A 23,294-nucleotide genomic window follows, 5' to 3' on the forward strand; every position below is an offset into this window, starting at 1 on the left:
ATGGCACCGATAGGTTTGTTTGATGCAGGGTTGCCACAAACCCTCAATTTGTGAAAAATGCCATAGAGCAAAGCACAGTAAAACTCCGAGGTATGTTTGTAATTAGTTTGGGACTACCTGGCCAATTCAGGAGAATCTATCTGAAAGTCGGCAACATTAATTCCATCTGAATTTCTTTCCATGTAATGTTACATATTTACACTTTCCAAGTCGTGAATCTTTTGGGGCGACTATCTTGTCTACGTGGGGGAGGGAAAATAATCTTCCCTCTACCCTTCTAGGTTCTTGGTTGGGACATCTCCTGTAATAAAAGGCAGATTAATGGGAGAAAAGCAAGCAGATGTTTAATAACATGCATACCTCCTGCGCATGTGGGAGAGAACCAGGAAAACCAAGTAACTCCTGAAAACGATCCAAACCATAACCTTAAATAATATTTCCAGGTAAAGACAAAAGAAGATGTTGGGGAGGGAGAGGGCGGCCTGGTATGGAGGCCACCAGGAAAAGCACAGTAAACAAGGATAAGGTTGTTACACAGATTTAAGTTGTTGCCTTCTCCACTAAGATTTTCTAGAGTCCCTTCTCTTCCTGTACAGAAAGGGAGACACCCTTACAAATGGAGATTTCTCTTATAAATGTAAATGTCGCTTACTAAAGGGTAACTTCTATTTTCAGAGCTTCACCTGTGAATGCTGTTTTTTTATTTTTTTTTAAATAATCGGCATAACATGATCCTTAAGCCAAAGAGACATATTTTGAGGTGACACATCCTGCTCCCCTTCACCTACCAGATACCATTTGCAATGGTAATATACACACGTAATATATACATGTATATATACACATGTAATATACCTAGGAATAAATTTAAAGAGACATATAGGAGTTGTATACAAAAATCTATAACGTATAGAAAGAAATTAAAGGTAGAAATTAAAGAAGACTAAAATTAAAGAATTTAATGGAGAATTAAATCATGGCATGGAGTAAAAGACTTAATAAAGATGTCAATTTTTGCCAAATTTGGTGGGGTTTTTTTTGCGGTACGCGGGCCTCTCACTGTTGTGGCTTCTCCCATTGCGGAGCACAGGCTCCAGACGCGCAGGCTCAGCGGCCATGGCTCAAGGGCCCAGCCACTCTGCGGCATGTGGGATCTTCCCAGACCGGGGCATGAACCTGTGTCCCCTGCATCAGCAGGCGGACTCCCAACCACTGCGCCACCAGGGAAACCCAGCTTTTAACCTTTTAAAAATACTTTTAAACTTATTGAATCCCTATAATCATCTGAGATAAGCAGGTAAACTATTACTCCCCTTTCCAGAGGAAGAAATTGAAATTATGTTGGAAAAACCAAATAAAACACAGAAAAGTGATAGTTAAAAGTTTGAATACAGGACCAAATAAAGTAGGATATCTGTGATATATTTCCACAGCATCCTACATATTCCCTGCTATAAGGCTCCATCACCACCATAATATAACACTTTACTGTTTGTTTTACAAATAGACCATAAATTCCCCAAGACTAGTTTTCGTGCCAAATTTGCTTAGTGTTTCAACTTTACTGTCCACCACAGTGTTGCTTAATAATCATTCACTGAATAATTTTTTTTAAAAAAAACCCTCAAAAAATGCTATGTAGAAATAGACACATCATGTAGAAATGCTGCTTTTTGCTAAACTTACTTTGAGGGCATGGTGTTCCCATTTATAATGATCACCACTAAAGTTTAATACATCTTTGGGGTTCACTGTGAGCCAGGTGCTCTTCTACGTCCATTTTCATGTATTAACTAGCTTAACTTCTAGCTAATTTTAACAAAATTTCTACCTAATTCTAACTAAAACAGCCGGTCAACTAGAGAGAGGCAGAAATGAAACTTGGACAGTATTTCTCTTTCACTCCAGCTCTCAACATCTACACTTTCCCTTACACATTTCATAGTGCGTGGATCCAAGACGTTGCTTCCTAACATGACCCAGGAGTAGACTGTTGTTATTAATGATAGGATATCAGAGTTTGGAGCCTGTAGGAACTGAAGGACACTGAGATTAAGAAACTCTATATTATTTATCGCTAAGCAGTGTCTGGAATCCAGATTTCTTTTCAATATGCCATACTAGTGACAACAGTTTAAAGATACTACATATAGCATACATTTCCAACTTTCAGAGAAGGAGAATACTGTGAAATACATTCATAAAACAATTTTGAAGATAGTTTTATTTTTCCTTATTGAAAAATCTCATGAAGATTATGTAGTGCCTTATTTCTATTGAATGAATTATTTTATGTAAATTACTATGAGTATAGCATTTCAGAAATGAATAAGATGCTTTCAGAACATCAGTTATGAGGACAAATTATGCTCTCTTTTGGAGAGAGGACGAGCTTATAAATAAATCCTTGCAAAGTGACTTTAGCCGCCTCCAAATTTCTCTGTGCCTCTTCAGGGTGATAAACAATAAAAGAAAGAGAGAAAATGATAGAGTCAAAAATTCTTAAATGACATAAATTCCTCTAAAGTCAATTAGAATATTTACTGAACTTTTGCTGTTTACAGAAAAGTAGATACAGCCCTTTGAAAACACACATGACAACAACTTACAAAGCACAAACCATATTATAAATCTAAGGTTTTACAATAGAAGTGTCTTTGAAAAAAAGTTACGGTATTCTGTTTCTTCCTTTCTAGCATGAGATATGTTTTAATATATTTTGAAGGAGTGACCACTTTTTAGAAACCATTTTGTTTATTCTACTTTCATTTTAACATACATAAAAGCAGGTTATGATTGTACTGGATACAAAAGACAAACAAATAAACACACGTTATTGCACTTAGAAAATACTTCTCATGAAGTATTGCACATGATAGAATAGATCAGGAAAGGAGAATAGATCAGGAAAGGCACAAGGTTATAAACAGATAGGACTAGTATTATTCCAGATTTGAACAATACAGACTTTTTCCTGATAGAGATTTGCCACATCACATATTGTACATTTTCCAACACTTTTATCTGTTTTACAAATATTCCTCATATTCTTTGTTTTTGTCCTTATCTCTGTAAAACACTGTGTATAAGGCAATAAATTATGTACCATTGAAAAAGACAAGTCTACGCTGAAGAAGTGAAAAAAAAAGACTGGCGTAAATATATGATCACCCCATTCTTTGGGGGGCAAATGACAAAGTAACTTGAAAAACTTCTTTAAAAAGAGAGAAACATTACAAAGCTTCATTTCATAAGCATTTGCCCATTGATAAATGTCCTCTGAGTTCAAGAAAAATGCATTTAGACTAAATACCTCTGTTGCCAGTTAAAATTTCCTCTGTTTACATTCAGCTTTTAATACTACTATTTAATTCCTTCATCCAGTGCAAATGCATGAAGGGCACACGTTGTTCACAGTCATTCAACAATAAATAATAACTCTAAACTTAGTTACCTTATTATTTCTGAATTAAAAAAATATAAAGTGCATTCAAAAGCTTTGAAGTCATTTTTCTCATTCTTGGACAAAATTAGTCAACCTGTAACATTTTCAGCTCATGGCAGAAGTATTCCACAGTGCAGATATTCCTGGAATTTTTCTCCCTTTTTTCCACAGTCTTGTTTGGAAGAAAATTTCCAAAATAGTAAAAAGTTTTTTTCACAAAGTCTTTGTGGGAAACTTCTGACCATAGAGCGCCATTCATCAACACACATTTCCTTGAGTTCCATGATAGAATAGTATATAAGCAAATATGATTCCTCTTTATTTGGAGGGTTTGCTACATATCCAGTGTAAATTCTTTTCACATTCTGTGCTGCTGACCTCTGTGCTGTTCAGAAATGCACAGTTCTCAGATCCTGTAAGGTTGAACCTGTCAACAATAAAGAAACCAGAATTATTGTCAGTTTATCATTTCCGTTCAGTTACATGAGAATCAACTTTGTGGTGGTGGAGGTGGTGGTTTCTGCTTTTTTTTTTTTCTTAGTAGGAATGCATGAGGCCAGTGTGCCAATCAAATGATCACAGAGTAATCTGCAGAGACAGTAGACAAAGACCCAAAAGAATAGTATGTGGTGAGAAGATACAAAATTAAGAGTAGACGTCTCCATTTGTTTGCTTGGTGTGTCACCACAGGAGTGACTCGTTCATTTTTGAGTTCACAAACCATTCCCAGAAAGTATAAACATTCAACAATCATGTATACTAGCGCATAGAGTTTTAGAAGGTAACAGTCCCTGGTGCCCATTTGTGGGTGTGATACATACCAAGGAGTCCTTTTCTAGAGATTTAAACTAATTTTCTGTATCTTTAATTTTCATAAAACTATTTAGGGAGCTAGAAATTGTTTCAAGTCTGAGTTTTCAGATGACAAAGATTAACACTAAACTTATACGGTGTCCTTCAAACTTTAAAATGTACAGGTAATGGCCATAAAGTCAGCATCTTTAATTCTGGGGCAGGTTTTCTCTCAGATCCATAGAAGCTTCTAATTAGGTATTGAAAATACTGTTCTTTATCTCTGTGGAGAGGAGAACTGGGAAAGCAAAAAGGGAATTACTAGCTTGTCAATAAAATATAAATATGAGATTGGAAATGTTGGATTTTTTTCCCATCATCATATTTATACCTGGAATATTTCTGAGTTTTATTCCACTCAAATTTGCTGAGATCAAGTTACTAAGAAGCATTTATTGTATGAATTCCAAGCAGATAAAAAGAAAAAAATGATAATATTAAAGCCCTTCTTTAAAGAAGTCCGTAGAGTATAACATACAAAAGAGATTGTTAAAGTTCTGCTTATAAAGAGCTCAATCTTCATGTAGAACAGTACTTCTAAAGGAAAAAAGGAAAGTGGTTCTCTTGAGCTGCCATCCTTGGGAGGATAAAGAGATATCTTGAAACTCACCAGTTATTAAATTTTTTGCCATTTGACCATTTCCACATCTGGTCAGCTTCATTTTTCAGCCCAATCCAGTGTTCAGTTCTACCCACATGTTGTTTTAAAAAGATCTTGAAGAAAGCACAAAGGAACTGTATGTTAAACCACCCCTCCTGATAAGTATGTAATAAATCTTGTTTCTTAAATCTGCAACTCGTAGGCATGATAGCTAAGCTGATTATTTACTAGTTCTACGTAGGTTCAGCTCATGTGGATTTTTGGCCTTTGAGGCTAAACAAATCACATTTAAAGACTAAATTCAACTCTCATTTTGACCTCAGACTGATCATGTGGCTTTCTGTGACTAAATTTTCCTGGGTGAGAGACAGATACAATGTCTTCCCTTAGAAGGAAACCACAGAGTAGCTATATAAAATAGAATAGCAATATCTTATGGAATTGTTTTTGAATACTATCTTACCATGTCCTCTTCAGAATCAATGACAGCAAGAGTGGCACCGTGTTTGGAGCAAAAGTTTTGGGCCAAGGTCCAGTTCCTTGTTTTCTTGGAAATAAGATAGCATTTCCCCTGGTATACTATCCAATCATCTGAGCAAGAAGAAACATGGGTGTTTGGTGACACCGAGGACATATATTGGCCTGGACAGTTGTACTGGCCCACTGTGAACAAGAAAAGTGTTTGTTTTAGTAACACAAGAAACCAAATACCCACAGTGTGCAAAACTAGTTCAGGGGATGCTGTGCTGTGCTGGGTGATAAACTAAGAGAGGAAAGAAGGTGAATTCTTTTTTTTTTTTAATGAATTCTTTTTTAAAAAAAATTTTGTTGAAGTATAGTTGACGAGAGATGTTATATTAGTTTCGGGTGTACAACATGGTGATTCAAAATTTTTATACGTTATATATGCTCCATTTAAAATAAAAAAGGAAGGTGAATTTTGGAAAGAGTAATAAGAAGGCAGTTTCTCACTTTATCTGATCTCTCATTGTGCCTAATCATCATGGTACTAGGTATAAGAAATAAGAGGGAGTCACTTTGGTCAGAAAGTGGAGGATAAATTTTAAAATATTGAAAATAGTCTTTGGACTAGAAAGGCTAAAATACATTAAACTTCCAAGTAAGGTTTTGTATCTGAATGCAGATGGGGAAGAATTTGAAGACATAGTATATACAGACCTATACTGGAAGGTAGAGGGGAGAATACTTTGCAGAGGAGCAATTCAGAATACACAAAAATTTATGGTTGGGGATGTATCATAAAATTGTAAAATTTCATGTTTGTATAAGACACAAATGTATCTTGGTATAGCTGTATGTTTCGAATACCGTAACACAACTGACTCTCTGGGAGCTTCTAGATATATTCTATACCTATATCTATATTCTGTGGCTTTTGAGATAAGAGACTGACCAATTCCTGATTAATCTATGGCTTAGGTATTATTTTTTTCATCAACAATGAACGTGCAGCCCACATTTTTCCAGTTAAACGTCTATATATTTAGACTCTAAATCGGCCCCTTTTATTCCAGATTTAAACATCTGCTCACATGTAATTTTCTCCCACAGTATTGTATAAATCATAAGAACTTTTAATATTTCTAAAGCACTAGAAAACTAAACAAAAGTATTGCATCAATTATTCAAGGAATGTGGAATCATATTTAGCATTTCCTAGGAAATTGACCATGTATGAAAAATGAGATTGTCCTAAATTAATCAGAACTTTTGATGAATTCATGAAGTGCAGACCCACCTGATAAAGCAACGAGAGCTATGATTAGAGTGGTGATGAAGACCACGTTCACTACAGCACATGGGATGGGAACTTGAATGGACCCTTCATGATATGCCGCAAAATGAAGCCTGGTGGCATTATCTGAAGAGAGAAAGTAGATGATGAATTCAAGCAGGCTATAGAAGTAAGAAAGAGACATTTGATTTTCTCTTGAGGCATTTAAAATAAAAAAATAGCTATGTGTCTCCCTATCTTCTTATATGAAATTTATAAGTTAATTTCCCTCAAGTGTTGAGTGAATTTGGATAGTTTATTTTTGGCTAGAAATAAAACAATCCAGTCACAATAATGATATCATAAAATATCTCCCCCAAATACGTACTCAGTAGCTATGAAAATTCTAAATATATCATAATTGTATTGTTTTAATCACAATAAGAACATTTAGTAAATATCTGATTACCCTAGAAGACATATAAAAAGAACATCCTATGTACAATCCCTTAAATTCTCTGTAGTTACTGTTTAAGGGAGATGGTATAAATGGGTATAAATGTGGGTGATATAATAAAAAATGTTGAATTGATATAAAAATATATACAACTGGAATGACTAAAAATTAAAAAAAAAGATGGATGGTACTTTTTTGTGAATTTGGTAGATGTGAAGCATTGAAATTTCCATATTTTACTGAATGGGAGAGTAGAATGGAAAAAAATACTTTGGAAAACTATTTCTTACATAATTAAATATACACTTATCCTATGATCCAGAAACTCTACTCCTATTATTTTCTCAAGAGAAATGAAAATACATCTTCAAAATGTTTTATATAAGAACGTTCAGAGCAACTTTATTCTTAACAACCAAATCCTAGAAATAAACCAAGTATCCATCAACAGGAAAATGGATAAACAAATTATGGTATACCCATACCAGAAATTCTACTCAGAAATTAAAAATTGGAACAACTGATGCATGCAACAAAATGGATGAATCGCAAAAAAAAAATGTTGAGCAAAAAAAATCCAGCCACAATTATATACTGTATATATTCATTTATGTGACATTCAGGAATAGCTGAACTAAACTTGATGATAGAAATGAGAAAAGTGATTGCTTTTATGTGTTGGAAAATTAATTTGACTGGAAAGGAACACAGGGAAACTTTCTGGGGTGATGGAAAATGCCAAATGTTGGTTGGAGTTGTAGTTATAACTCATTAAACTGTATATGTATGATCTGTGCATACATTGTATGTCAATTTTACCTCATTTAAAAATAACAGGTGACTGAAAAATAAGATGTTTGAATTTTCCAAGAGAAGTTAAAATAATAGAGGAAATTTAACAGTACTATAGACTAAATATTGGGTGGAAATAGGTTTTTTCATTTATCCTTTGTATAATGCTAAAACCAAGTAAGTTTTATTTCATCAATGAGGAATATTTTTGTGGAAGGATTTAGAATATGAATATGATGTGAATGATGATTCTTAGTTACCAAAAAACACCCACCACCACCAACAACAAAGCTAGAAAGATATCTGTTCTAGATTAGAAATAAATAATTGAGAAAGGAGAGAGGGGAATTTTGTGACTCAGAGTTTGAATTTGATTTTTGCTAGGATGAGCTATCAGGATATTTAAAATTCGGCCTCACAGGAAATATATAGATCCCTATTATGCTCTCAAAAACTGAAATGTAAAATAACTACTTGAATGATATTAAAACTTACCATGAAAGATAGTCTCAATATGCAAAAATATCCTATTTTTCAGTATGGGTGGCTTTCATAATTAAAAGGATGTCTATACAGACACAACTTGAAATTCGTGTATTTTTTTTCCTTAAAGCCTTTCTTTAAGGTTAAACTAGGCAAAGAGATGCTGCTTTCTTTCACAGTAATTTTGCTATGTAATGGATGTCAGCATCAACTGTTGCTTCTTCTGAGGATTGTTTCTCCCAGTATAGATCTGCATTCAGGTTTTGCAAGAGAAGGCTTTACTTCACTCCCATCTGGTTCTATTTCTCTCAGCTTCTTAAAGCAAACCTTCCTTTTTTCACCAGCATACAACTGTCACCGGAAGCAGCCTTTCGTAGCTAGGGTAGCAAGTTCAGAGCTCTCTGTCTAGTTTCACTTCTTACCACGTGAGACTCGATCATGGGGTTCAAACTCAATGCAGTAACAGCTCTGGCTCTTCAGCAAGTGCCAACACATCCCAGTAACTCATGGACGCCAGAGCCCATTGGCTTATCCACTGGACTCACTCTATTGGCTTATCCAGTGGGTAAGCTATGGAGATGATTCTCAGACTGTACTTTATATCCATTAGTGAGGGCTATTGTTACTCACAGTTTGACTTATCCCCTAGGTAAGAAAACACTCCCCTAAGAGCATACTTCTGCTCGGATTACAAGCCCTGTCCATTACTGGAGAAATTGAAAACAAATCCACTAGTACATATTGAATCACCAAGGGTGGTGCTCAATAATTGCTTATACTAATGAAGCAAGTACAAATAGCAGCGTAGACTAAACATTCACAAATTAAATATTCAACAGAAAATTGGAATGATCTCAGGAAAAGTTAAGAATTACTACAATAGCTCCTTCTTCTTTCAACTATGCTGTTTATTGAGTGGTTTTATTCTTAAATATATTTTTTCTTTGGGGCAGCTCAGCTGAGCCATCAAGTTATGGCTATCTGGTTACCAAAAAATTTTTGTGGCTTGTACGTGTTATCCACACTTGATTTTGTGTTCTTAAGCGAAAGATGGGTTTATCAGAGGTAATGAATGCTTTTCTAAATCAAACCAGTCTAGTAGACCCATACTCAGAAAACAATCCCTTCCTCTAGATTTTTTTAGCTCTGCTGTTCATAACACATTCTTTGTTACTGGCTAGGTTTGCTTACAAGTAAACTCTAGTTCCTACATGCTGGTGCTTGGGGCACCTCATTAATTAGAGAGGAAGAGAGAGAGAAATGAAACCAATCAAGAAAGCCTCACCAAAACAAATTATTGTAAAACAATGGGACAATCCTGGTAATCGAAAATGAAAGGTCTGAGGACAGAATAGACAAATAGAAAAGAAGAAAAAGCATATAGCAAAGATGATCATGTTTTGATGAAAAATAAAAGAAAGGAAGAAAAACATCTGATTCATGTAGAATTTGAAGCCCACGATTAGAAGGGTGAAATAGAAGAGCGAAATGGAGGAAAAGAGTTCCATAAAGAATATAGAAGATTTCATTTTCAAGAATTCTTTCATGACTTTCTCCTAATAAGTTACCATTGGGCACTGTAAATGTTCAGATGTTCATATGGATATTCTCTCAAAAATTAGAAACTTTTGTTCCCAGCAACTGGAGGATGCTGTCTTGAGAACACCAGAGAAGGCCCACCCAGAAAGCACAAAATGGTACAAGGTAAAGGCAATCAAGAATGTAATTGTTTATGTGGAAAACAGAGTTTTCCATAAAGAGAGTCAGTGCTTCCTATAGGATGGATCTGGGAAAATGATGGCCAGTTCACTGGGCTAGGGCAGTGAGGTTTCTAATTAAATATGAAAAATTGAGATGATATAGACTAAAACAAAGAAACAAACCTTTAGAGAGCTTCTGAAATTCACCCTTGTGATTTCCTCTCAAGTTTCTATTTGTCTTCTCATAGAAAAAGAAATATTTACTTCTTCCCCATTTTCTCCTTTATTCCAACTGAAATAGAATGTAACCAAGTTCTTCAAAAGACAAGCTTCATTTTCCCCCTAACTACCGTTATATATCATAGATAGATAGATAGGTAGGTAGATAGTATAAATATAGATATATTGATAGATGCTACCAGTATATGAGGAGTAAGACCTGACTTACTTTGTTGTGCTCTTTTCAGATGCAAGGAGCTGGTCTCTGTTGCAGAACAATCTTCAGAATTCATCTTTATCCTTGTCACGATCCCTTGGTTAATCGCAGGTCAAGCCAGTCTGCAGTGTCTTTGCTGGAGCTCTTGTTCAGTCTCTGAGTCTCTGAGATATCTTAGCATTTATATTCAGTTACATTGTCTCCACCCACTTCCTCTCACCTCCGGATCTTTCAGCTACTCCTGTCCTCTTTAATTCATGCTCTAGTGGCCCAAACAGTTTACAATGCGGTGTTGTGGTGAGCTACGGGTTTTCCCTGCTGTCTGAAACGTGCTTTCTCACAATTGTAGGTGCAGCGTGAAGAGACAAGCACGGTTTTCCCAGAATCCGAGATATCCTTTCTTAAATTTGTAGAAAACAAATAATTTAGGAAACAGAATATCTAAGCAAAGAATTAAAAGTTAGGGATTCCTATCTTTGAGATGGAAATAATGTGGGGAGGAATATATCCCTGGAATCCCATTCATTCATATAATCATATACTTAACAACTATTGTTTTATTGAACATCTACTATGAACTTGACACTGTCTGGGGTTAGAGGATTTATTGTTGAATAAGAAAGTTACCACCTCTATTCTCATGGATCTTTCTCCAGTCTGGAAGGGTTTAACTTAGCAAGCTATAAACTGGCTTCCAGAAATGTGTCATTCGATTCTTCCCTGGGGACTAGTTTTTCAAAGTATCATTTAGTCAGTAGCTGGTTTAATGGAGGCAATAGACCTTGTGGCTGGTACTTCCTTTCTATGCTCTAAAATTATTTATCTTAAATGATCTGTTTCATTTATCTCCTGTTAATTTTCATGTCATATTTTACTGTCATTTAGACTGCCCTATTTCCCCTCAGTAATATCTTATTCTATTTTTCTCCAATCTTTTAGATTATTATTTTCCTATATCTCTGACACTTTGGACATCTGAGAATGATTATTATAAAAATATACTGCCATAGTATTAATATCATCCAGATAAGTTATTAAGGTCAACACAAAATGAATGTAGAATATCTGTGTCTAGTGATTTAAGGAGGGGATAAAAATATCACTCTGGTTAATAATCTTAGTGCCCTCAAATTTTATCATTAATATGACTAGAGTACAGATATTCTGTTTTCAGAATAAAGCCTTTGTGAAAATGTTATGGTTAAGTGGGTAGAAAATTACCATCTACTGTAGGCTAGTTAGACCGTCATATTTATTTGTTTACCTAAGACATGAAGAGGTACACGTTGGTCCTAAAACTCTCTTTGTTCTTCTTTATTTTTCACTCAGTTCCTAGTATGTTTTCCACATAGCAGCTAGACGGGTTGTTTTATAATTAAGTAGTATCGTTTTAGTGAGAAGTTCACTTCTTCACTTCTCCCACTAGACTCGGCTTCGTATCAAAATTACCATACAATGCAAAGACCTTCTTGTATATTTGAGAAGACTTTGCCTTATCCATGATCTGGCCCCTGGCTACCTCTCCTACCATAGCCACTGCCCTCTCCAATAGTCACAGCTTTGCTGTTCCACAAAAATGTCAAGCATCCTCCCACTACAGGGTCATGCATTTTCTCTAAAAGGTTCTTCCTCCATCTAGTTGCATGTTTTGCCCTCCCTTTAATTCAGTTCACTCACTGTTCAACTATCATTTACCCAGAGAGGTCTTCACTTGCCTTCTCTATGTAAAATAGAACCTCCTACTCTATGACTCCACATGACTTTATCTCTCTCTATGTCACTTGTCAAGATCTGACATTACATTATTATCACCTACTTTCTTTACCAGACTGTAAGCTGCTTGGGGGTAAAGACTTTTTCTGACTTGTCCCTTCTGTGACTCTAACATGTGACATAGTAACAGGAACCTAGTATGTACTCAGTACATATTGTTGAATGAGTGAATTAATAAATATGAGTTAATGAAAGAGTATGTATAAAAAACATAAAAGTTCCAAAATATAAAGTGCTGCTCAGGGAGGTTAGTGGGATCGTAGGGCTGAGAAATGAATGCCTTTACACTGCCAGTGGGTAGCAAGGGCATACTTGAGTACTGCTGATGAATGACAAAGGGGAAGTGAAGTTTGGTACTTAAGGGAATAGCTGATGTTTTTACTAATTTCTTTGGGTTAAAGAAACTTCGATCTTTTAAATGTTTATTTCATCTCCTAGAGTTGGGAATCTGGGTTAATGTCCGCACTTTGACACTAATTACACACAGCACGTTGTGAAGAATGCATGAGAAAAAAAAAAATATATATATATATATATCTATCTGCAATCTTCCAAGTCCATGGGATATAAAGAGAAGGAAAGAATACATACTTATACACACTGATAACCTTTGCTGTGTCTCTTCCAGTGCAAAGCAGGTTGTTTCAACAGCTTATTGGACTGACACAAAAGCCATGGTCCAGTTATACCATTTTCCAGTGTACGTTTTCCCCTCTGATGATTCCCATGTAAGTGTGAAACTCTAATTTTCTTAGCTGGACACAGACTACCTGCGAAGTTTGAATGTTTCAGAACAATTAGCAGGCTAACAGGCACGCAAAATAGAGTAGTGTTTACAGATGTCTCCCACAATGTTGCCTCTTACTCCTTATAGCCCAGCTGTGTTGACTTTCACTCTGTTCTTCGAAAAAGCTGAACTTATTTTCATTTTATAGGCTGTGCTCTTGCCCTTATTCCCTCTGATCTCAGATTTTTCATGGCTAAGTCTTTCTTCTCATCTATATTTACCTTACATGTTACCTACTCAATAAGACCTTCCATGACCACCCGCACAAATTACCTCCCATTGGTCATGACTTATTACCTCACTCTTTTATTTTATAGAACATAATATCATCTGAGACTTTGTAGTTCAGTTGTATATAAATATATATATATAGTTTTTAAGATAATAATTATTAATATTTACTTCCCTTACCGGAAAGTAAGGTCTTTAAGAGCAGGGACATGGCTGTCTTATACAACAATGAATGACTTGTACCTATAATAAGGCTTAGAACATAGAGGGAGTTCAACGACTATTTGTTGGATATATACATGAAATAATGTATGTGAATATCAACTCAAGCATTTGTTAGCTATGCAGATTTGGGAAAGTTATACAACTCCACTGGATTTTGGCTTCGTTATGTGTACAATGAAGGTATCAGCATCTAACTTACAAAGTTTTGGGGAAGAAAACATCATAAATGAGAAAATTAACTTTCTACCACAGTGTTTGTGTAGATTAGGTATTTAGCGATAAGTAAAGGATTAACAGTTTGATTCAGGTCATGAGAAAGAAAAGTTCCTCATTTCATGTAAGATGTTAACAGATAATAACTGAGCAGTCTCAGCCTAATTGCTGATATGATGTAATGTGACGCTTGTCTGTCTAGGTTACAGACAGACAGAGGAAGCTGCAGTCTCCTACAACCAACTGTAACAGCTTTTGTGACACTAAAACACTTTATGTGTTCAAGTTTTCTTGCTTCCAGAGCCATATTCAGGTGAATGGATATTTTTTATATATATATATATATATATATATATTTACATATGTCTATATATACAAACACACACATATACATTTATATATTAATGTATAATATATGTAATAATAAATGTATAATATATGCAATATATGTTATATATGCCATTGTGTAATACATGTAATTGATGTTATATATAACATATATATGTATAATATATGTAATATTTGTTTTATATTTCCTTGGACACAGGAAAGTGATGTCTAGAGATCTTACTTTATGAAAATAAATATTTTTAAACATTATAACATTGATCAAAATCTATTATTTTTGTTCTGAAATCATTTTTCTCTACTTGTTTTTAGGAGAGCGGCCAAAGTATTTTGTTGAAATCAGCACTCATACAGGTGGCAGTAAGCAGACATTGAAAACATAAAAACCGGCCAAATTACCAAGAACATATGCTATCAGTGGGCTTTGTAGGTATCCACTGGCCCTCATGCTATTCAAGCCCTCCACAATAACTTTATTGCAAAATTAATTATTTTCTTATTACTCCTCCATCCCCTTTCACAATCAATTTTTTAAGTGTAAGAAATCTGCCTGAGAAAGCAGTCAACTTAAATCCATGCAGAGGCATGAACAGTGAATAGGGGTTGCCCAGCACAGTCCTGCTTGATACCTGTCGTCCTGATTATTAAAAGCATGTTATTTCACTTGCAAGAGTGTCTTCCTATGTATATATAATGAATTACAAGTTTACATTACTAATCAGTATTTGTTAAATCAAAGGAAGGTATCTCACCTGTGAAATTACACTAACTAGGACAAAGCAAAGTGTAGAGGGTCAGGATGCAGTGTGGTAGAGATTTTGGGGTCAGAAGGTTTTTCGGTTGCCTCCTTATTTATCTAAATGTGAAAGCCAACTTCCTGTGTGGTCAGCCCTGATGGCTTCAATTCTCTAAAGCAAAGAAACACATCAAGAAACCTAAAGAAAGAAAACTTGTGCAAATAAACTCTTTAAAATCTCCTTACAAAACACACGTGGTCATAATACATAACTTTCAAATTTTTCAGAGATATTTTCTATGTTTTATTTCATAAAGAATACATCAAAACATTAAGGGATATCCACAGGGCAAAGATGATCATTAAGATCTCATAGTTCAGTTGAGAAAGCCGAGTTTTAGAGAGAAATTAGTGCCTGGACAAATTTGGAAGAAGTCACTCAGGACACCAGAACTCAATGCACGTCTCTTTCACGTTTGACCTTATATGAAGAATCCGGGGAAAGGTTCCAGAAAGGAAATGAAGTAATGTGAGCTGCATGCAAAGTGATACAAAGAAGACAGGATATACAGTCCTTATCAGGCAGCAGCTCGGCAGGATGCTCTGGTGGCCCACGTTCACAGAGACCGCAAACTTCAGACCTGATAGAATTTCCAGAGGCTACCTCTTCATCTTTTTTTTAATCATCTTTTTTTCTTTCAGTGGGTGAATTGGGTTTCTGAATGGCTTTTAATCTCCTTGGGAATCAAAGCTGCCATTTCTAATGTCTTACCTATTGAATTATACAAATTATGTAAATTGGTAAAATTTATTTTTAAATCACAGATGTGTGTGTGCTCTCCCACTGGTTATTGTAAAGGGTCAGAAGAGGGAACCATGAGTAAGTAAGTGGGGAATTTCCACTTCTAACCACTTTCCAACCTTCTCTCCTCTCTGAATTCACCCTTTGAACTTTCTAATTTTCCTCTTTGGTAGAACATCTAAAACATAGAAGTGAGTTCGTTTGGAAAGTATGAGCTGGTATGTTCCTTCTTCCTAACTTGACATAGTGATAGTAAAATACAATGTTCATGAATACATAAACTTGGACTCTGAAAAATCTGACTATTTTTCAAAGTAAAAGGCATAAAAGAACTATACCAAGGGTGAGATATACCTTTATGTAACTTAATTCCAGGCTTCTTATATGTAGGAAATATTTTGGGGGAATATTCTCAAAGACAATAGTGTTGAAATGGCAAATATAACATGTAGAAATTTTAGGCAGGTAAGGGCCTGTGTCACTAGGTGATGAAAAATATATATCCATTTGTATCTGAATCTTGATAGATACACAATGAAGTTGAACAGAGCTGCTTCTCCCACCTCCTGTGGATACGTTTGTACCTACTTACATAGAGAAAAATCTCCAGGTAGAAGACATTCAGGGATTATTACCACACTTTTGCCCAATAAATTTAAAGTTTGAATGTATGTATTAAAATATTTTTTGATGGATTGAATTAGCCTTTACTGAGGCAAGATGTTAGGAAAGGAAAATGAAACCCATGGAAGGGAATTTGCCAGAAAGTGGGAGAAGTCGAGGCAGACATGAAAAGTCATAATAGTGTATCATGTATAATTTTAAGCTAACATACTCGACAATTTAAGTAAAATGGACACATCCTAGATAAACACCTCTTACAAAACTGAAACAAGAAGAATTTTTAAAAATCTTAATTGTTTTATAAATTTTAAAATAAATTGAACCCATAATTAAATACATCCTCCTTGGGAAATAAATAAAACATGAAAACATAAGTAAAAAACTCCATGCCCGGATAGTTTTACGTTCCCACCTACCAAACATTTAAGGAAGAAATAAGAAATTTCAGATTCTTCTAGAGAATGTAAAAAGATCAAGTCAGAAAAACACTGCATTCAGTTCAATGTCCTTTTAACTTTTCTTCAGATTTCCCATTTGATCCATGAATGATTTAGAAATGTGTTGTTTCATTTGCAAATATTTGTACAACCTAACACCACTGGGCATTGGTAAAAGTCCTCCTCTGACACCAGCTGCTGGGTAGGAGAAGTCTAGCTTTTGCACAGAGTTGCCAGTGACTCCCTGGGGAGGGAGGGCATTCATTACTGCCCAGTGAGAATGAATGTCTGGGGCCCTTAGGTGGCTGTCTCTAACACCATCCCGTTAGGAGTGGGGGCAGTTGGAGTGTCTTGTTACAGACAGGCAAGTGTGGCAATTCAGGTTTGCACCTTGGACTTTGCTGCTATGCATGACGGTGGGACCATGCTTTTTTTCTGTGGTGCTTGGCTGGAGTAGAGTAGTTGTTAGCTACAAGTTTTCTGTTTTGCTAGGCTGCCCTTTTCCTGGATTTTTGGTGGAGAGCAGGATTTTGTGGATGGTTTTCTGTTTTCACTGGTTGGCATTTCTGGGTTGCTGGCTTCTTCAGCTCCGTGTCGGGGATAAATGAGACAAAAAGAAAACCCATGGCACTCACCACCGCACCACTTTTCTAGTCCTGAATTCTCCCGTCAGCCTTATCCTCACCATCTTTCACTCTTCTTATGGTTATTTCATATGTCATATCCAGGGATTTTGTTGTACTTAGTGGGGAGAATAGGGAAAATACTTCATATCTTCTCAGAAGTAGATTCATAAATTTTAGTTTTCACAGTTGACATCACTGAGTACATAAGAAACCCCAATGAATCTATAAACTGTTAAGTAAACTATTAGAATATTTAAGACAGTTTACCTAATTTTCTTGATAGTAGAGGAATAAATGTATATATAATTGAATTTATATAAATGAATAAGAAATATAAGATAAATTTTTTAAAAGAGACATTCTCAACTCTATCAAAAAATCAAATATTAAAGAATAAGTCTAGGGGCTTCCCTGGTGGCGCAGTGGTTGAGAGTCCGCCTGCCGATGCAGGGGACATGGGTTTGTGCCCCGATCCGGCAAGATCCCACATGCCGCGGAGCGGCTGGGCCCGTGAGCCATGGCCGCTGAGCCTGCGCGTCCGGAGCCTGTGCTCCGCAACGGGAGAGGCCGCAACAGTGAGAGGCCCGCGTACCGCAAAAAAAAAAAAAAAAAGAATAAGTCTAGCAAAAGACATTTAACAAAACTATGAAATATTGACACAAATAATAAACATATCCTGCTTAAGGATTAGAGAACTTAATATTGTAAGCTTGATCGTTCTTCTCAAATTGATTTTTAAATTCATTGTAATCCCACTCAAAAATCTTAACAAGTTTTAAACTGAAAGTTGACAAACTGGTACTAAGTTTAGTTAACTTTTCAAAAGTCTGTAAGTGGTCCAAGCACTCCTAACAAAGAACAAGATTGCAAGACCTGCTTTACCAGTCATCAATAGTTATAAACCTACAGTAGTTTAGAGAGTGTGTGTCATGGTACAGATAGAGAAGTTGATATACAGAGCAGAGTAGAGATACCCATTCGTACGCAAAGACTATTTTATGATCCAAGTGATATGGCAAGGTATTGACTAGGTGATGCCCTTTCCAATAAATGTGCTGGGACATTGGATGTCCATGTGAGAAAAAACTAACTTGATCCCTATGACACACACACAAATTGATTCCTCATGGATTGTAGACCTAAATATGAAAAGCAAACTGACAAGGATTTAGTATTATTGTGATGTTTATCCAGCCTAACTTTGTGTTTATGATAAAAGAAGGATGTTATAGTTCAATATGATATATTTACAGAAGCATAAGCTAAAAGTCCCTGCTGTGAGAATAATCAACCTCTCCCGTTTCTCCTACAATATTTTCCTATACAAAACACACAATGACACACATATAAAATCATGCTGAAAGTGAATATATCTGGCAACCATAATTCATGGATATAGCGTTTCTCCCTATATTCAGTTTGAACTTTTTTTGACTGCTTTCTAAAAGCCACCTCAGAGCTAATTATCCTTTATTGCCAAGCCCATAAATTTTATTTCTTGTCTACTGACGTTACTGCTTAACTGCTGATTTTATTTTCTTCTTCTATCTTCTATGGTTTTCTTCCCCACTCCTATGAATGGTTTAATCTTCCTAATTCTTTTGCATAATATCTTTTCTTCTAAACATCTTACAGTATCTATTGCTAGAGAAATATTTCAATTATATGACATAAATCTATATCTAAGAATAGTTTCTATAATAAAGAAGTAACTGTAAGGGGACAGAGAACAGTGAAAGGGAAAATATGAGAAATATTAAAAAAACACAAGCTACTTTTAAATAACCACATTTAATTCAATATTTCACAATTCATTCAGCCAGCTCTATTTATATTGTAAACACTGCACAGAAACAAACACAACAGGTTTTTTTTTTTACCTCAAATAAATAAATAACTTGCTCATTAGAAGTACATTTTATTGGGCTTCCCTGGTGGCGCAGTGGTTGAGAGTCCGCCTGTCGATGCAGGGGAAGCGGGTTCGTGTCCCGGTCCAGGAAGATCCCACATGCCCCAGAGCGGCTGGGCTCGTGAGCCATGGCTGCTGAGCCTGCGCGTCCGGAGGCTGTGCTCTGCAACGGGAGAGGCCACAGTAGTGAGAGGCCCGTGTACCGCCAAAAAAAAAGAAGTACATTTTACTAAACAACCTGACTTTTGAACCCATGTTTTCAACTGTTGTTTCACATACTGCTTTTGTCTGTGTGGCTGTCATTGTTGCTGCATTTCCATACTGCAAGATTATTGCCCTCAAGTTAGGCAACTAGAAATTTATTATGTAATCAAATTATTTAAGGACTGGTACTCCAACATTAACAAACTGTAAGGTAAAAATCATATCATTTCAATAGATGCAGAGAAAGCATTTGATGGAGTTCAACATCCATTTATGACAAAAACTCTCAACAAAGCGGGCATGGAAATACGTACCTTAACACGATAAAGGTCATATATGACAAACCCACAGCTAACATCGTACTCAATGGTGAATGCTGAAAGCTTTTCCTCTAAGGTCAGGAACAAGAAACCCTAACAACTCCACCCCAAGAAACTTGCTAGAAGTAGTAAATGAATTCGGCAAAGTCATAGGATTCGAAATCAATATACAGAAATCTGTGGCATTTCTACACACTAATAACAAACTATCAGAGAATATAAGTCCCATTTTCAATGGCCCAGAAAGAATAAAATACCTAGGAATAAATTTAACAAAGTAGGCAAAAGATCTGCACTCTGAAAACTATAAGATACTGATGAAAGGAATTGAAGAAGACACAAATAAATGGAAAGATATCCTGTGCTCATGTATTGGGAACTAATATTGTTAAAATGTCTGTACTACAAACAGTCTACAGATTCAATGCAATGCCTATCAAAATACCCATGACATTTTTCACAGAACTAGAACAAATCATCCTAAAGTTTGTATGGAACTACAAGAGACCACAAATAGACAAAGCAACCTTGAGAAAGAAAAGCAGCACTGGAAGTATTACTCTCCCTGATGTTGAACCATACTACAAAGCTATAGGAAACAAACATATATACTATGGTACTAACACAAAAACAGACACAGAGGTCAGTGGAATAGAATTAAGAGCCCAGAAATAAACCTGCATTATTATGGACTAAGCTAAAAGTCCCTGCTGTGAGAATAATCAACCTCTCCCGATTTATGACAAAGGAACCAAGAACATACAATGGAGAAAAGATAGACTCTTTAGTAAAATGATACTGTGAAAACTGGACAGCTATATGCAAAAGAATGAAACTAGACTACTATCTTATATCATACACACAAAAAAACTCAAAGTGGATTAAAGACTTAAATGTAAGACATGAAGCCACAAAATTCCCGGTGTAGGCAGTACACCCCTTGACATAAGTCTTCATGGTGTTTTTGTGGATCTGACTCCAAAAGCAAGGGAAACAAAAGCAAAAATGAACAAATGGGAGTATATTAAGCTAAAAAGCTTGTGCAAAGCAAAGGAAACCACTGTCAAAACAAAAAAGGTAACCTATTGAATAGTAGAAGATATTTGCAAATCACATATCCAACAAGAGGTTAATATCTAAAATATATTATCAACTCATACACCTCAAAAAAAAAAAAAAACCCAAACAACCCAACTTAAAAATGAGCAGAAGACCTGAATAGACATTTTTTCAAGGAAGACATATAGATGGCCACAGGAACATGAAAAGATGTTCAGCATCACTAATTATTCATGATGCAAATCAAATGAAAATCACCATGGGATATCACCACACACCTGTTAGAATAGGCTATCATCAAAAAGACAAAAAATAACAAATGTTAGAGAGGATGTGGAGAAAAGGGAACCTTTGTACACTGTTGGTGGAACTGTAAATTGGGGCAGCTACTATGGAAAACAGTATGGAGAGTCCTCAAAAAATTATGAATACAACTACCGTATGAGCCAGCTATTCCACTTCTGGGTATTTATTGGAAGACTAATTTGAAAAGATATATGCATCCCCATGTTCATTGTATCATTATTTACAATAGCAAAGATATGGAAACAGCACAGTGTGCATCAGTGAATGAAAGGGTAAGGAAGCTGTGATATATATACACAATGGAATACTATTCAGCCATAAAAAATAATGAAATCCTGCCATTTGCAACAATATGGATGCAACTTGAAGGTATTATGCTAAGGGAAATAAATCAGAGGAAGAAAGACAAATACCATATGATTTCACTTATATGCGGAATCAAAAAAACAAAACAAAATGAACAAAAATAATAAACAAAAACAAACTCACAGGTAAAGAGGTCAGATTATTGGTTACCAGAGGGGAAGGGGGTTGGTGGGCTGGGTGAAACGGTTGAAGAAGTTCAACTGTAAAATGATGGTTGGTATTTAGTGATCACTTTGTAGTGTATACAGGCATTGAATTATAATGCTGTACACCTGAAACTTATATACTTATAATTAAACAAATTTTCTACTCCTTTCCACCCCTCCTCTCCTCTGAGGCTCCTATATACCTAGATTGATATGCTTGTTAGTGTTCCACAGCTCTCTGAGGCTCAGTTCATTTTTCTTCATTCTTTTTTTTTTCTTCTGTTCCCCAGACTTGATAATCTCAGTCAATTCACCTTCAAGTTCACTGATTCTTTCTTTAGCCAAAACTGCTGTTGAGCCCTTCTAGTCAATTTTTAATTTCACTTCTTGTAATTTTCAACTCCAGAAATTCTATTTGTTTCTTTTTTGTGATTTCTATATCTTTATTGAGATTTTCTACTTGCTGAGACGTTATTCTCATACATGGTTGAGAACATGGTTGCTTTAGTCCTTTGAACATATTTAAAATAGCTGATTGAAAAGCTCTGTCTTAACCTTTGCTTGCACAGAGCCTTAAGGTCAGTCAGAAGTGAGAATTTAGGGCCTTCTCAGGTCTTCCTTGAGCATGTTCACAGCCATACACATGCACGAAGCATTCCATATTTTTAGCAGTATGTTAAATTTTTCAAAGCCCTCTATGAGCATCTTATCCCCATGTTTCTCTCTTAAGTTTTTTTTTAATCAGCCTTTTCTTTGCCCCAACACTTATTGCTACCTCAGGAAGCTATAATGTTCAGCAATTGGTACAGATCGTTTTTGACAAATGCCCCTGGGGAAAAGGCTGTTTGCACTGAGCAAGTTATGTTTGACTCTCTCAGGTCAAGAAAAATCATGCCCTACAGATGGGAATTTCCAGGGAATCCAGCTAGTTCAAATAATGACTACTCTGAGATTCGTTTTTTGAGGACTTCCAAATTCTTTCTGTCCCCTCCAGTTCCTGTTCTGCTGCTGGTTTTCACAGCTACTGTAGTTGCAAGACTGTTGGTTTTCAAGGCTACTATGAAGCTGAGAAGAAGGGGATGGGAACAGAGCAAGTGAAAACTCCACAACAGTCACTGTTCTTGATGAGATGCAGCTGTTTTCTTGAATAACTTATAGTATATTTTTGAAAGTCTTTGGTGAATTTCCAGCATTCTGAGAAAGTTGATTTTGACATTTTTTGTCAATGTTCTTATTGACTTTATAAAGGGATAGCTTTTCGTAGATCATAATTCCATTCCTGCTGATGTTTGGCTAGAAAATCTTATGTGTAATTATGATGAAGTATGTTTATTATTTTGATAATAAAAATAAAGAGAGCTATAGAAACATATTGGGGAATTTCTCAAGTATGAGAATAGTTTTATGTAAAAAGTAGTATTTAATATGAGGAGTAAATTTGAACATAGATTTTCCAGGTAAATAAGACAGAAGAAGAGCTTTTAAACAGGGACAAATAGTACAAATCTCAAATATGGGAGGAGGAATAGCCAACTAGAGGGACTGACAGAAATCCAACAAGCTGGAATGAAGTGAGACGAGAGAGTGAAGCAGAGGACAGAGTTAAATTACAAAGAACCAAAATAAATGTTGTTAAATGGTTTAGAATTATTCTAAGTACAGTGGTAAGTCTCTAAAGTAT

General features: G+C 35.6%; 1 protein-coding gene and 1 long non-coding RNA gene across 2 annotated transcripts; one reads left to right on the forward strand and one right to left on the reverse strand.

Moving 5' to 3' along the window:
- Positions 1-2,734: 2,734 nt before the first annotated feature.
- CD69 (CD69 molecule) lies at positions 2,735-10,642 on the reverse strand. The gene is made up of 5 exons (XM_027093361.1): positions 10,514-10,642; positions 6,658-6,780; positions 5,362-5,561; positions 4,908-5,011; positions 2,735-3,872 (listed from the first exon to the last, which is right to left on the reverse strand). The coding sequence occupies exons 1-5, from the start codon at positions 10,575-10,577 to the stop codon at positions 3,764-3,766; spliced, it is 600 nt and encodes a 199-aa protein (XP_026949162.1). The 5' UTR covers positions 10,578-10,642; the 3' UTR covers positions 2,735-3,763.
- A 1,857-nt stretch (positions 10,643-12,499) lies between these two features.
- LOC113612833 (uncharacterized) lies at positions 12,500-14,724 on the forward strand. Its single transcript, XR_003429985.1, has 3 exons — positions 12,500-13,002; positions 13,933-14,043; positions 14,391-14,724. It is a non-coding gene; the product is annotated as an uncharacterized LOC113612833 (long non-coding RNA).
- Positions 14,725-23,294: the final 8,570 nt, after the last annotated feature.

This window comes from Aethalodelphis obliquidens, unplaced genomic scaffold (genome assembly GCF_003676395.1).
Source record: "Aethalodelphis obliquidens isolate GAN/ISIS:26980383/991018 unplaced genomic scaffold, ASM367639v1 scaffold83, whole genome shotgun sequence".
Taxonomy (NCBI): domain Eukaryota; kingdom Metazoa; phylum Chordata; class Mammalia; order Artiodactyla; family Delphinidae; genus Aethalodelphis; species Aethalodelphis obliquidens.